The sequence below is a fragment of the Ursus arctos genome, unplaced genomic scaffold, assembly GCF_023065955.2.
Source record: "Ursus arctos isolate Adak ecotype North America unplaced genomic scaffold, UrsArc2.0 scaffold_8, whole genome shotgun sequence".
Lineage (NCBI taxonomy): Eukaryota > Metazoa > Chordata > Mammalia > Carnivora > Ursidae > Ursus > Ursus arctos.
Window position 1 is genome coordinate 17,142,703 of NW_026623100.1, and position 15,656 is coordinate 17,158,358.

Sequence of the window (15,656 nt, forward strand, 5' to 3'; positions counted from 1 at the left end):
ACGTCTATTCAGAGAGTGGATTGAAGAGGGACTTCATCTCTAGTGAAGGAACAGCCCCATCTTTGCCCATTTTTAAATCAGATTATTTGATTTTTTGGTGTTAGGTTGTATGAGTTCTTTATGTATATTTGGATATTAATGCCTTATCAGATACATCATTTGCATATATCTTCTCCAACCCGTTTACCAGGTTGGTTGCCTTTTTGTTTTGTGGATAGTTTCCTTAGCTGTGCAAAAGCTTTTTATTTTGGTATAGTCCCAGTAGTTTATTTTTGCTTTTGCCTTCCTTGTTTGAGGACACTATCTAGAAAAATGTTGCTAAGGCTGATGTCAAATTAATTACAGCCTATATTTTCTTCTAGAAGTTTTATGGGAGAAACTACATTTCAATTTTAATTTTAACTTCACTGCATATGGCTAGTGGCTATGGGATTGGACAGTGCTTCCCTGGAGGGTGTTTTTCAAACTATCTGAGGAAAAGGACCAGTTATTTTAAATTTCAAATCTGTTACGGACTAATATTTTTATAAAGTACAATAAAAATCACTACAAAGATGAAAAAAAAAACCCAAGGATATGTAAAATACCACCTCATTTTAAAAAAAATTTTAGATTCAGGGTGCTTTGGGTGGCTCAGTCATTAAGCGTCTGCCTTCAGCTCAGGGCGTGATCCCAGGGTCTTGGGATTGAGCCCCGCATCAGGCTCCCTGCTCCGCTGGGAAGCCTGCTTCTTCCTCTCCCACTCCCCCTGCTTGTGTTCCCTCCTCACTGGCTGCCTCTCTCTCTGTCAAATAAATAAATAAAATCTTAAAAAAAATTTTTTTTTAGATTCAACAGACATTAAATTACTCTGTCAAAATTGCTAGAAATGTTTCTAAACACTCTCAACATCTGTATTTTATGTCATTATGTACCAATGACAGATAATTTTTAGACTGGCAATGGTCATGGACAACACTTTGAGTTACGTAGATATCTCTTTTTTGCCCAGCGTGCCTAAGAATAAATAATTTCTTAAAAGCAACTCTTTGTTAAAATTGCTAGTACAGATCATTTTTTTACATCTTTAAGCAATTCAGTAATGTGGTTACTGATAAAACAGTTAACACTCTTTATTAGCAAGTTTCTTGTCTGGGACAGTCGTAGATCGACACTGCAATGGAGACAATTTCAGGGTGGACTGAGAAGGCTTATTTGATCCAGTGAAGCCATTTTTGCACTTGGAGGTATAAGCCACAAAACCCTTCCTTCTATACAGTTCAGCCCGACGTTTACAGCAGCCAAATTTGCTCAGCAACAGAAAGAAATCCCTCTGGAATGCCTTTGTGAAAATCGCGTACAGAAATGGATTGGCACAAGAATTGACAGGATAAAAAAGAACCAGTAAAACTTTAGAGTTGGTTACTGTGATAAGGGGCACTTTGAAGGCAGCTGAGATGGCAAAAAAAGAGATCGGTGCCATGCAGGTGAAATCAGTGAAGATGAGGACCGCCATTTTCTTGGCGATCTTTGTATCTTTGTTGGTAGCCATCAGCTCTGGATTTTGAATTGCAAAATAAATTTTAATGTAGCAAGCACAAATGATGATGAAGGCCACCACGTTGAGTATCAGGATGGTTAATATGTAGACTTGTGAGAGAGTGGTTTCCACATCCATGGGGAGGCAAATGCTGACCTTCATGTAATTGCTGACACCCACAAGGGGCAACGTGGCAATTAGAGTAGAAAAGAGCCATCCTCCAAGCATGATCGGAATGGCATGTCTTAAACGTAGCTTTTGGTCCAGCTGAAGAGCATAGGTGATGGTGTGCCATCTTTCTAGTGTGATAACTGTGAGGGTGTAGACAGAAAGCTCACTTGAAAATACAGTGAAAAAGCCAGCTGCACTACACCCACTCCCTGTCTGCCAGTCTATAGCATGGTTATAATACTGGCCTTTGGTCTGGGAATCAACTGAGGCAATGAGTAGCAGATAGAGCCCCATGCAAAAGTCTGCAAAAGAGAGATTGCACATGAGAAAACGGGGCACTGTCAGTTTATAACGACTAGTCAGGAGAACAAAGAGAACAGTCACATTTCCCATGATGGCTAGGATATTAATCAGCCAAATCAGGACCCTAAGGAAGTCATAGCCCATGATATCTTCACAGGGATTAAAAGCATCTGGTTCAGGAGCACATCGGAGTGTCTTAGGTGAGCAGAAACCATAGTCATAATCCCAGTCACTCAGTTCACTCTCAGCAAAGATGGCAGAATAACTGTAAGAAGAATAATTTGTCTCAATGTAAACTCAAGAGATTTTCTATGATTCTATATATTTAAAAAATGGAAGAATCATCCATAGTGTTTTTTAAATTCTATGAAACAAAAGGAAACAAAGCCACAACAGCCTCAGTCTTAGGTTTATTTGTTAAATAGTCTGAGAACCCTGAATTGATATAAAAATTCCTTAAGGGAATGAAAAGCAATTTATATAAATAAATAAATAAATAAATAAATAAAATAATTGATGCAAAGACTTAATGAAGCTGTTTACAGAGGATGATTTTTCTTTGGAAAACAAATTTAGAGACAGTATATGCTTGCTACGTCTAAAAGAATCCTTTCTTGGCATTTTCTTAGGTTTTTATCTCATTTAGTTGCCAACCAAACAGCTGTCAAGCCGTGTGTCTGTAGTAGAACACAAATGGGACTGGAAGGCTCACCCTGCTGAAGGTCGGCAGCTCTGGGTAGGGGAGACTAGCTTGCACATTGGGCTCTGGCTAATCAAATAGCCTGGGTGAGAAGTGGAAAGCAAGGATGGACTACTGGAAACCTAGCAGAAAATGAATATAGACATGGACAATAGGGAGAAATGTCTCTCTTGGGGAAACAGAGACAATAGATACTCTTTAGGGGTATGAATCAAATTCAGAGAGTGGATTGAAGAGGGACTCTTATCTCTAGTGAAGGAGCAGCCCCACCTCTGCCACTCCCTTCCTCCCAAGCCCACTGCTACTAATTAAATTCAGGTTTTCATCCTCTATTACAGGACAGTTACATTAGTTTTCCCCTAGCATCCTTCCCCAATTTTAGCCCTCTCCCAGTCCATCTGTACCTTCCTCCTGGAATAGTCTTTCTTAAATATAAATCTATTCAAACCTTTGCTAGGTTCTCATTGGCTATGGGATAAAGTCCAGACTCCTTGTGATGACCTCCAAGTTGTAAATGATCTGGGTTCTGCCTCCTCCTCCAGTCTCATTTCCAAGACGCAGTAGTGCTGCACAATTGAGAACATGGGCTCTGGAGAAAGACTGGGTTCCAGTCTTTACAGGCTGTGTAAATCTGAGTGGGAGAGTTACCATCTCTGTGCCTCAAGCTCTTTATTTGCCAAATAGATCTATGAATCATACTTTCCTCATTAAGGTGGTGCCAAGGATTAACTGCATTAACACCTATAGAATGTTTAGAATAATGCCTGACACATATTAAGTGCTCAGTGACTGTCAGGGATTCTTATAATTATCTCTTGCAGATCCCTTGTGCAGTTTTCCCTTTGGTTACATGAAATGACTTGTGGCTCTCAGAATCTACTTTCATCCCTCTGTCTTTGTATGTGCTGTTTCTCCTTCCCTTCCTCTCCTCATCTCTCTGGTGAATTTGTTCTCATCCTTAAAGGTAAGCTCCTCAATGAGACCTTTCTTGATTCTACACCTCCAGGGGTTTGTCACCCCTTCTCTCTGCCATGACTGCACTTAGGGACTGTTGTAATTATCAAACCATTCTGCCATTGTGTGATGATGCGTGTCTTCTTTAATAATCTGTGAAACTATTCTTTAATAGCTTTGAAGGCAGGGGAGTAGGTCTTATTTATTTCTGAGCTCTCAGTGCCTCACACAGTTTTGGCTCAGACTATCCATTCAGTAAATGCTTGTGGAATGAGTAAACCAGGGTGATCCTGGCTCTGAGGGGAATTGAACGGATACAGGGACAACATGAGTGTACAGTATGATGCATGTAGGCTTAACAGATTTTCTCTTTGCTCACAGTTTGCTAATATAATCTTGGGAGCTGGAGGAACGGGCATAATTTTTCTGTCAGGACCATCACAAATATGTATATTACCTTACGGTTCCTCATCCATTGAAAGCGTATTTTTCTCTACTCTTAAAACTTAGCTTCTCATGTTCCGAACAAGGAAATGTGAACCGAATTCAGTGAGTGGATGAAATGATATATTTGAGCAATACAATTACTGAAGGGAAATAACACAGATTAAAAAAGGAGTAAAAAGAAATCTATGATCTGGGATTCCAAAACGGTGCTAGAAATTCTTAGAAACCATTTTGGAACTAGTGAAGGATTGCTGCTCTGCACAGAAGATTGCACAGGAACCTCACCTGCTTTATTACTAAATACAAGTACATTTGTCCTCATCTCGTGCCCATTAATAGAATTACCTATTTTTTTTAATCTTTAAAGGGATGTGGTGGTTATAAAGAATGATTAAAGAAAATAGGTTATTTTGTTGCATTAGAAAGGTTCTTAAAAGGTCATCTCACTGAACCCCTCATTTTATTGGTGAGGAATCCGAGATTAAAGGAGGTGGGTGATTAGCCTAAGGTCCCTCAGCCCTAGGCTGTAGTGGCAGCGCTTGCTCTTCATATCCGTAGGGCAGGGGCCTTTCCTCTACTTCACTATCTCTCGGTCAGTGCTTTTCAAAGTGTGGTCCTTGGACCACTCCCACCAGAAGCACCAGGGTGTTTGTTAAAATGCAGATTCCTGGCTTTACTTCGCACCCTGAATCAAATTCTCTAGGGAGAGAGCCCAGGAATCTGTGTTTTAAACAAGTTCCCTGGATGATTCCTACAAAATAATGGCCTGTATTAAACCAAGTGGAAACTTTCCAACTATAGCTACCTTAATTTCCCTTGCTCCTTTCCCCTTATCAAAACTACGTCAGGGGCTCCTGGGTGGCTCAGTTAAGCATCTGCCTCAGGTCATGATCCTGGGGTTCTGGGACTAAGCCCAGTGTCGTGTCAGGCTCCCTGCTCTGCGGGGAGTCTGCTTCTCCCTCTGCCTCTGCCTTTCCCCTGTGCTCATGCTCTCTCTCTCTCAAACAAATAAATACAATAAAAAAAAAACCTACTTCAGCTGCTACTAATAAAACTACGTCAGAAGCACTAACTCAGAACTTCTAAAAATTCTGCCATGATTTCTGAATAAATTTGTGTCAGTAAGAAGTCAAACATGTTCCCTCTCTCACTCCTCTGGTCCTTTGCCCTTTTTTTTTGTTTTTTGTTTTTGTTTTTTTGCCTTACTGAGCATATGTCTAGCAATGTTTCTCCTTCGTGATTTGTCTTTAGACCAGATACCTACCTGCTGCTACTTACATTTGTGTCCTGGGAGAGCTCCTGAGGGCAGCAGCATGCTTATTGACAAAACCCAGCAGGGAGCTGTCTTTAGTACTGAAGGGTATGAATGGACTCATATAGGCCTACATCACTGGGTCTGAGGATGGAGAGGCCACTCCAGTCACAATGAACAAAGACAGGAGAAAAGATGGGAACTGTAGGAGAATGATGGGGCCAGCTGTAACAGCAAGGCCACTGATATCTTGGCGAAAGGAGGTAAGGATTAGTGGCTGACTGTAGAATTTCTAAACTCCAGGGATTTAGGAATAGCAAGGTTGTAGGAAGGGGGAAGGGGATTTCACAGGGAGCACATTCTTTTTACCTAGATTATGTACAAATTTCATGTAGTTTTGGGGATATTGGAGATTAGGGGATTTGTTTTAAAGTAGCGTTAGCATAGCAAACTTATTTGGGAAGGCTTGTGGTGGGGCTGATGAGGATTATTGAGAGTGGGCTTAAGTCTCCCATCCCCGCAAACTACCCCTTGATGCTACCGTTGATATAGCCAGAAGTGTTTCCTGTTGATGAGGAAAAAAGCCATAGGTTACAAAAGAGTTACAGAGAAGGTGACTGACAGAATATCGAGACAAGAGCAGGAATGATGAGGAAAAGGAACATTGGAATACACTTGGTGTTGGAGCTAAATGAAAGAGAAAAGAAGGATACAGAGTATGATATTTCTAATGTACCCCAGATGCTGTCAATTTCTTTAACAACCCCCTTCATTCTCATGGTTCTGAAAGCCAAATGTCTCAAAAAAGGTAAGTATTATCCAGGGATACCCAGTGTTACAGGAACATCACTGCCAAGGATTCATGTCCAACTCTGAGAAGCCCCAAAGCCCAGGGTCCTTCCATCATACCACCCTGCTGCCTCTATATAACTTGCAGATTGATGGGAAAAAAAAAAAAACAAAACAAAAGAAAAGAAAAAAAAGATGAAGAGGGAATGGAGAATGGCAAGGTGTCTTAGAGGGGCATCTGGTTTTGTAGCCTGAAGGACACATGGGGGAATAATAAGACTTATAAATCACAGTAAATGTGGCATAGGGACACTGGGATTATCTTTTGAGGCATGCTCTTTTACATTTGAACGTATGTGAAATGCCAAGGAACCAGGAAAAATGTTAAAAAAATCAGTCAGTAGAATAGAAATGGAGCTCCCATCCAGTGTATGTTAGTGATAGCATTGAGGTTGAATAATTTTAAGCTCCGGAGCATAGTGGTCAAGGAGGTCGGAGTCTTTCTGAAGGGAAGTGGCTACTTCTAGAAGACGTATCTGCAATCAGTTAATCTTTGTGGAATGCTGACCACTGACTAGTGAAAATTCCTACAAATTCATTTAAACAAGCCCTTAGTGACCTCAAAATACCTGCAAATAAAATTTTAATTTCTGAGGAGCATTTAACTGTAGAACGAACACATAGATACATTTTTTATAGAGGGTTTTCTTTTTTTGTTTTGGTTTTTTACCAGTTAAAAGAGATGTCTGACCAACTGGATGCCACTTGCAAAGAAAAAATTCCCATTTTAAATCTATTAAAAAGTGCTTTGCAAACATCCCCCCAATGAAGACTCTTATCAGAAGAAAACCCTTGGCACTGATAATAAGGTGCACATAGAATGAGACATGGCTTCCTGAGTTTCTTTGCATGCAAATACTTACAGCGTTTCATTACTTGGTCTCCTTGCTGTGCTTTCACATTGTTTGGAAAAGTTTTCAAAAATGGAAAATGAAAAATTCTGCCTGAAAGAAAAGAGTTTTTTTTTTTTTTTTTTTTTTAAAAAGAGCAGTTGAGCTTTTGGTCTTTAAACTAAACATGATCATGTCTATTTATACTTTATTCATCCAAATTCTTTACCTATTATACCAGTCATGTTCTGCACCATTGTCCTAACTGAAACATTTCCTGGAGAGAGAGTAGAGGCTTCAGAATTGTCATTAGAGTGCTTCCAGCTTAGATAAAATGCTCCTGAATGCTAAATGGTTTGTGTGGGCTCTAGAGATGAAAAAGCCTCAATTGGTCATGTTGAATCATGGATTTTCCACCGCTTATTAAAAACCACCTTTATGGTACATTAGGGTTCGTTCCTTACCACGCTCCTTACCACGTTGCCCTTGATGAACAAATAACCATTCAGAATTCATGGCTTCAAATTTTAACTGGGAAATCTGTTTTGTAAGGATTTGAAGATACTGGACTTGACATTATGATGTGAATTTTCTGCCTTTTTTCCTTATGTGCAGAAGTACACATGCGTGCTCCCTACTCCTCCGTCATTACAAGAAGTTTCGCCTAATGGAAAGGGGAGAAGTATCAAGATACTAAAAGAGATCCGTACTTATAGACTTAAGACGAGGTCAAAGTGAGGCACAGAGGAAAACTGGGTGAAGAAAGAGAGGGAAAGAGACAAGGCGGTGAGAAACTCAACCTTTCCCAAGGAGGAAGGAGACACAAGGCAACTGAGACTAGAAATTTCTATATATTTTTCTCAAATATTAGCAAGACAGTTCCTTGTACAAATAACTTTGTACACAGAGCAGGAAGGTAGATAATAAAGAACTATTTGACCTACTGGACCCACTTGCAAAAATTAATCAGCTTGTTATTTTGGGTCAGGCTTATAAGTCCTCAAATTTGGATCAGAGGATGCGTGTTTGTGTGTGTGTGTGTGTGTTTGTGTTTGATACTGGCTTCGTGTCTGACACTTAGAGATACTATGTGTGAACCAGTCTATAGTTAACAGGAAATGTGGTTGTTTTTAGCCTTCAACTCATAGCACTGGGTTCCATCTACTCTGTTTTGAAATTTTAATCATAGATACCAAGGAGGTCTCTGGGGCCATCTGCCTGGGCAGCTGTGTGTATTATCCGGGCCCAGCAGCTGCAGGGCAGAGGGGTGGCTCAGAGTTTGCATCAACATTCCACTGGCCCAGCTTCAGGCTCTCCGGCCTCACTAGCATCCAAGGTTTCAAGCTTTATGGAGGCAGAGGGAGTCAGTTAAAGTTTGTAATCCCAAGCAAGATACCCTCTGTGTGACTATATTCCCATCTCACTTTGATACTGGCCTACAACTGCATAAGCCTGTCCTCCCCTTTTTTACCCAGAGGCAGTCTCTTTCATTCACTGGAATGAAAAAGCCCTGAACTATTGTTTTTACATGCTGGTAATTTCAGAAGGGATGTGACCTCTTTGCCTCAAAAGTTGAGGTATCCAGAATCAGCTTTATCATAAACCAGTGTCTGTCTGTATTGTGCTTTGCTCACCTCCAAGCCATCTTCCAGAGGTGCCGGAGTGTTACTTTACACAAGCAATTCTGAGTAATTTCGCTTCGAGTTCTTCTGTGGTTCCCCATCCTCTGAACAACCTGGCCTGACACTCAGAGCCCATCACAGCCCACCTCTTCCTGTTTCCTCCTGTACCCATAATGCATCTTGCTCCAGTTTTTCCAAAGGACTTTCATCCTCTGTTTCTTGCCTTTGTGCCTTCACACGAGCTACTTTGTCTTCTTGGCATGGTTTTCACCTACACTTGCCTAGTCAAATCCTACCCCTTCTCCAAAGCTCAGAAGTCACTTCCTCAGGAAGCCTTCCATAAGTCCGTTGCTGTTTAGAAACTTCTGTGCTCCCAGAGCATTCTGTTCTGTTCTCAGCTCTACCATTACACTTGCTGTATTGTCCTTAAACATTGGTCTCTTGCATGTTGCCCCCACACAGCTGTTTGTGACGCTCAGAAGGTGGGACGAGCTCTTAGTTATCTTTGTATCTTCAGATTTTTGCACAGTTTGGAAATGATAAGTGCTCAATTAATATTCCTTGAAGCTCAGTTAATGGTGCATGACTCTCCGAGTGCTTTGGCTTCTAGGTTACCTGAAAACTTCAGATAGGACTTCATGCACCTCTGCAAGGCACAAAGTAGGTGTTGGTTGACTCGTTATAAATAGGTTGATTCCAAACAAAGACAGTAGCATCTTAGTGTCACTCTTCTACCACCTCATCTAATTAATTGAGAATATCTTCTTAGCCTGCATAATAACACTTCAGGGCAAATGTTTTCCCAGCTGTGAGTTGTGACCCATTAGTGGGTCATGAACACAAAAGAGTGCATCAAGACTAGTATTAAAAACACAAACGCACATGAAATAGAGTAAAACAGACAAGAAAAATATGTGCGCATCACACATGTATTGTTTTGTTACCTATGTGACATGTATCCTGGTTTGTGATGTAAAAAAAAAAGGTATTAGTATGTATCTCAGTCAAAAAAGAAGTCTGGAAAACAATCTTTAAGGAAAGAATGAAATCCTGCTCATGCGGTCCTTCCAGTCTGGACTGCAGTGTATCAGTGGAAACAGTAAGATGCCCCCACTGGACATAAACCAGCCAGGAGCTCATGCCCTTTTTGTTCCGACACTAAGCTAATCCTTAGGGAGCTAGGATTCTATTCTGAAATGAAAGATGGTTTTCTTGGTGGGAGAGAAATAGCTTTAAAAAAAAGAAAAAAGCCTTCTGTAGAGTTTTGTGTCCATTTTTTTTTTTATTATTAAAGATTAAGACGTTAGGTAAAATTTACTCTCTTGAGCCTACTTCCCTCCTTCTTTAAAAATGATGCTCTCTATTAAGGATTAGAGCTAATTGATCTTTACAATGTCAGTTTTGTACTACATTTTGCAACTGCAATTATAGCCTAATTTAAGGTTATAACTCTGTTGGCCCAGAATAGCCTACAAAGGTCTTGTAGCTGCAGGGTGAATCAACGTTTGGAATCAGTTTTCAGGAGGAAACAGGATGGCTTATTTTCTTCTTGTGTCTCTGAAAGTGACCCCATGGCTGTGGAGCTGATCTAGAACAGGGAGTGAAGGGGCAGGAAGATGCTGACCAGTTGACCGTTTTAAAATCTCTATCCCTATCTCTCTATCTCCCTCTCTCTGCCACAGCTTGGCAGGCTCTACCTTTTGTTTTTTACTTACTCTTTTGTTGGCAAGTTTCTAAAAGCACAGCAATGGCTGGGGTAAGTCAGTGTGGCATCCAGGAGGTTGGTAAATTTTTCCCTTGATGGCAGTTTTTTTAGAGAATAGGATGATGTGGCAATGAGTGTCTGGATGGACTCCAGCCCATAGCTAGGCAAGGCTTGTAATTTGGTAGAAGAAATATCCCTGAAAAATAGAAGGGAGCAAGCCTTTTTGTTTACATATTTTATACATTTGATTCATAGAATGAAACCTCCTCTCAATAATAGCATTGCTCTAGGTTCTGAGGAATCTTTTCTCCATCTTGTTTTCCCCCTAATTCTCCATTCAGTTACTCACATTAAGATTGAAATTAAAACAACAACAACAATGCTGTGTTTTTTCCCCTCATATGCACCCCATTATTCCTTTCAAGGTTGAGTGTAACTCCTTATACCTGCCATAGCATTTCTCTTGCCTCCCCCACATCCCTTTCTCCCTCTCTCCATCCCTCTCCCTTTCTCCAGATATGAAATAACTATTGCTTTATGAGACAGCAGGCACATGCAGTGACATCAGCTTTTGTGCTCTCTCCCAGGGGGGAGATATTCGAGCTTTAGATGCCTCTGTCTTTGACTGATCAAGCCCTGCAGGGTAGGTTTTCACTAAGCACAAGCCGGTTATACTATTAAGAGCTGCTGCATGGCCTTAGCCATTATCTACCTGGGAAGCAGACTGCACATTCTCTAAAGGCAAACTGGATTCATCCGTCCAAAGCAAGCAAACAGTTGGCCATGCAAACAGAACTGTGTGGAAAGTTTAGGTCTTGTAAACAAGGTCTCAAACTCTTTGGTTTTTCTAGACTTGAGGCAATGTCCGAGAAAAATCCAAACAAGTTTGAGGAAGACAAGTCAGTGGAAATTTTAAAATCTTGCCCATCTCCTAGGTGGTTGCTGCTGATGCCCCATGAAATTTTTCCAGTAGCATAGCCCCCTTGAGGAAATTGTCTCAATACTTAGTGCCCAGCACATGGAAGGGGATCAAGAGGTGACTGATAGATGAACTTGACAACACAGAGCTAGTGTAGACCATTGGTGGAACAGCCAGGACAGCAGAATTTACCTCAGGGGCTTCAGACTCCTGCTGCTTTTGTGTCCTTGTTGATTGAGGTAACCAGTGCTCTCATCCTGCTTTATGGAGTTATCTTGGATATGTTAGGGATAGAGCACGCAACTCTTTGCAGGCGGGTTTTTTTGTTGTGTGTGTGTGTATGTGTGTGTGTGTGTGTGTGTGTGTATGTGTTTTGCTGGGGGGATATATTTTATTATTTTTTAATTTTTTAATTTTTATTTTTATTTATTTGACAGAGATAGAGACAGCCAGCAAGAGAGGGAACACAAGCAGGGGGAGTGGGAGAGGAAGAAGCAGGCTCATAGCTGAAGAGCCTGATGTGGGGCTCGATCCCATAACGCCAGGATCACGCCCTGAGCTGAAGGCAGACGCTTAACCGCTGTGCCACCCAGGCGCCCCATGGGGGGATATATTTTAAATTAGGATTCTGGAAAAGGCAAGGGCTCATTATAAAGGAGTAAATCTCTGATAATATATTTTCAGTCTCAGTGGAAGTCCGGGGGGGAAATATTTTTGGATTGTGGGTAGAAGGAACACTTCTAGACACCACTTACACCGTAAGGGTGTAATGAGAACAGCTGCTTGTGAAATAAGACTAGTTTGGTCAGACTGTTCTGGACAAGACAGTGCAGGTGTCTCTATTGCTCACAGTCATTTCTAAGCAAGTGGACCAAGCAGCTCTTCAAGCAAGGACTTTCAGGCAGGATGTCTTGTGACCATACTAACTTCATCATACACTTTGACCTGGAGGCAACTCTGGTTGGCTGGCTGTCCAGTGGCTGGGTCAGAGTCAGCTTGCTCTAGGAGCTCCGTGACAGGGTGTGCTACACTGCAGAGTCTCAACCAACCTGTACGATTGTGAGTCTGGCATACTCTGAATATGAGACATACAGACAAGGACCCGGGGGGTGGGTAGGGTGGCAGAAGCTGAGACACAGCAGAGGAAGCAGTGGGCATGAGCCATGAGGTAGTGGAAGCAACAATCAGGAGGTTGAGTGGAGAGTAGAGAGAGAGTTAGGACTGAGAGCAGCAGAGGTTAGGAAGTTGAGAAGGTCAGAAGTTTGAGTGGTGGGAAATAGGGGGTAAACAGTCAGGGGTTGATGGTTGCAGGAATTAAGCAGTGGAGTCCGAATGGATACTGGCAGGAGCTGGTGTGTAGGTGAAGTCAGGGGTTGACAGCAGTGGGGGCTGGGAACTAGACACAGTCAGAAGTCGACAGTGGCCGGGTTGGAAGTAGAGTGGTTCTGCTGCTTGCTGACACAGCAGCCCAGCTCTGTCCAGACAAAGCACCAGGGGCAAGTCAGATCTTTGACCTTCGCATGTCCATGAGTGGATGCCAGGTGGGCAGCCCTCTATACTTGGTGTTATAGATTGAATCGTGTCTCTCCCAATTTCAAATGTGGAAGTCCTAAGCCCCCAGTACCTCAGAATGTGACTTTATTTGGACACGAGGTCTTCGCAGAGGTACATCATGTTAAAATGAGGTCATTAGGATGAATCCAGACCCAGTATAACTGGTGTCCTTATAAAAAGAGGGACATTCAGAGACAGACAGGTACACACAGAGAATGCCATGTGAAGGCGAGAGTTATGTTGTCACAACCAGAAGGCACAACCAGCAGCAAGGAGGGGGGCCCCGGAACAGATCCCTCCTTCACAGCCCTCAGGAGGAATGAGCCTGCTGACACCTTGAGTTCAGACTTCAAGGCTCTAGAATGGGGACAATTTCCGTCACGTAAGCCCTCCCAGTTTGCGTTACTGGTTAATGGCAGCCCTTTCACACGCGGAGGCTGAATCTCCACGGACCGGCCTGGGGACAGTGTGGCTGGACATCCTGAGCAGGCCTGGGTGGGCAGGGAAGGCAGCACCACTGTACTCACAAGATGCTAGGTCCTGTGGCCCCCCGGAAGGCTCCATTGTGCATCTTCTCCAGGTGGGCATTTTCCTTGAGCTCCCTGTGGGGAAGGACGGCGTCCTTAGTGGAGTCCGCGCTTTCATGTGTCACCAGTCAGGGCTGCACGGACACACGTTTGGAGCAGCCTGCCTGCGTGGTGCTCAGCGTTAGCGGGAGAAGGGGGACTGTAGGGAAAGCGGAAAAAGACATGCAGGGGCCGGGCACATCATCCAGTTGCTGGAGTGTGTGTGTGGCTCCACCTTTCCCCTGCAATGCCCCCCCCCCCCCCCCCAGGTAGACTGTGTTGTCCTGCAGCTTCACGAGCTCGCCTCCTCCTGTCCTGGAGCTAAGCGAGGTGGCCGCACCCAGCTGCGCGAGGGTGAAAATGCCGCGGCCGCGCTCAAGGCTGAAGGGCCGAGGTGCAGCCTGCTCGTGTCCGCGCTCAGCCGCCCTGACCTTGCAGGTCTCGGAGCTGGCTGGCAGTCATTTACTGACGTCTGCAAATACTTGACTTCAAAAGAAAAAGGAGCGTCTATTCGAAGATACCCCTTTCATTGTGGGAATTGTACTCTTTTTCTCTCAGGTATGCATTCTCCGTGGGTAGGAAAGGGGAGGAAGAACGGCCTGCGTAGAAAATCGCCCCACACCCTGCGCGCCCCGCCCCGGGTCCTGTGCTGGGTATATGATTGTCCCCAGGTGGGCATGTTGTGGGGACAAAACAGCCACTGCTGTTAAGGTGTAGCATGGCCAAGCGCTGCTATGCGGTCGCTACCTGACGCTTCTGTCCCCGGGGGCTCTGAGCAGCTCGGGGTGAACTGCTCAGGAACAGCTAGCTTGGCCTGGCGCTGCTGAGCAGCCTCCTCTCTGGGCCTTGACCCTGGTGTCTCCGTGCCCAGGCCCCTCTCTGGGTGGGCAAGGCAGCTGGGAGAGGAGTCCCTGGGCTCAGGCTTGCCAGCCTTCTTTTGAGCACTTTCTTTCTACAAGAAAAGAGTGGTGCCTCAAAGAGCATTCTGGAACATGCTGTGATGGTTTCAAGCATGGGAGCATGATTCTTCTGCGTCACCGTTAGAATGTTACAGAGCAAAACAAATACCCGACACCCGCTGTCCCCAACCCCTGCAGGATGCTTAGGCATCCTGGCTTGTCTCCTGGCTCTACATCTTCTTCATTGTCTTTCCGCATGTCTCCACATCACGCCTGCCATTTAAAAACTGCAAAAAGGGGCGCCTGGGTGGCGCAGTCGTTAAGCGTCTGCCTTCGGCTCAGGGCGTGATTCCGGCGATCTGGGATCGAGCCCCACATCGGGCTCCTCCGCTGGCAGCCTGCTTCTTCCTCTCCCACTCCCCTGCTGTGTTCCCTCTCTCGCTGGCTGTCTCTCTGTCACATAAATAAATAAAATCTTAAAAAAAAAAAAAAAACGTGCAAAAACCCCTGCATCTCGCTCCCTGGGTGGCTGTTTTCCACATGCTTCTACTCTGCGTTTTCCTTGGAAATCCTCAGCCCTTCCATCAGAAGGCACCCGTCAGTCTCATTCAGTTCCATCCCTTGGGTGTGTTTCCACTTTCAAAGAGATGAGGTTGTCAGAGTCAACTGCTGTTTAAAATCTAAATCAAAGAAAATTTCCTTTCCAAACCTCCATGGCTCTTCTTCCTGATTTGGTTTGTTTTAATTATGTTCTGTTATGGTCATAAATCATAGAAATGGGGCTCTGTGAGCAAATAATCCTCATGTCAGCCAGGTCAAATTAATTGTTCAAATTTCATGACAGAGCATCTCACATGTTTTATTAAAACTCAGATCTTTCTGTGTACTGATAACTCTGCATTATGTAACTCAGTTAAAAATAAATTGGTCTGCCACATTTTCCTGGGGGTCACTTTCATGTTCCCAAGTGACACAGCCCTCCAGGTATGAGTAGCACAGTAGGATAACCTCTTGGAGCACAGTGGGAGAACTCCCAAACTCCACCCAGAACGTTCGTAAGTGGTGTGCTCTGGGAATGGTAGGGACTGACTCTTAGAACCCTAGAGGTGTCTGAGGACAACCTGGTGCTGCTTCTTTCCATCCTGTCTGGCCTTGGTAAATAGGAAGTTCGAGGGCTTTAGTGTCATTATTCTGAACAACTTTGGACAGGCCCATTTATGGGGAAGGTGTCAGAAACTGGGTTGAATGTACAGTTTGGTTGAATGTATAGTTTGAAAATTTGCTTGGCGGTTTTAAAACCTACTTCCCCTTCCTTGCTTGGATCCTTCCGTGGGCTTCCTTGCTCGTAAAAGAGAATTCAGACTCT

General features: G+C 43.6%; 1 protein-coding gene across 1 annotated transcript in view; it reads right to left on the reverse strand.

Annotated features, from left to right (window-relative positions):
• Nucleotides 1-1,102: 1,102 nt before the first annotated feature.
• Nucleotides 1,103-15,656, reverse strand: part of LHCGR (luteinizing hormone/choriogonadotropin receptor) — a 52,897-nt gene continuing 38,343 nt past the window's right edge. The window contains exons 8-11 of the mRNA XM_026486224.4: nucleotides 13,353-13,427; nucleotides 10,363-10,548; nucleotides 7,059-7,139; nucleotides 1,103-2,258 (exon numbers count right to left, since the gene is read on the reverse strand). Of these exons, the coding sequence (XP_026342009.2) occupies nucleotides 1,103-2,258; nucleotides 7,059-7,139; nucleotides 10,363-10,548; nucleotides 13,353-13,427 (1,498 nt within the window). The remainder of the gene's footprint in view (nucleotides 2,259-7,058; nucleotides 7,140-10,362; nucleotides 10,549-13,352; nucleotides 13,428-15,656) is intronic.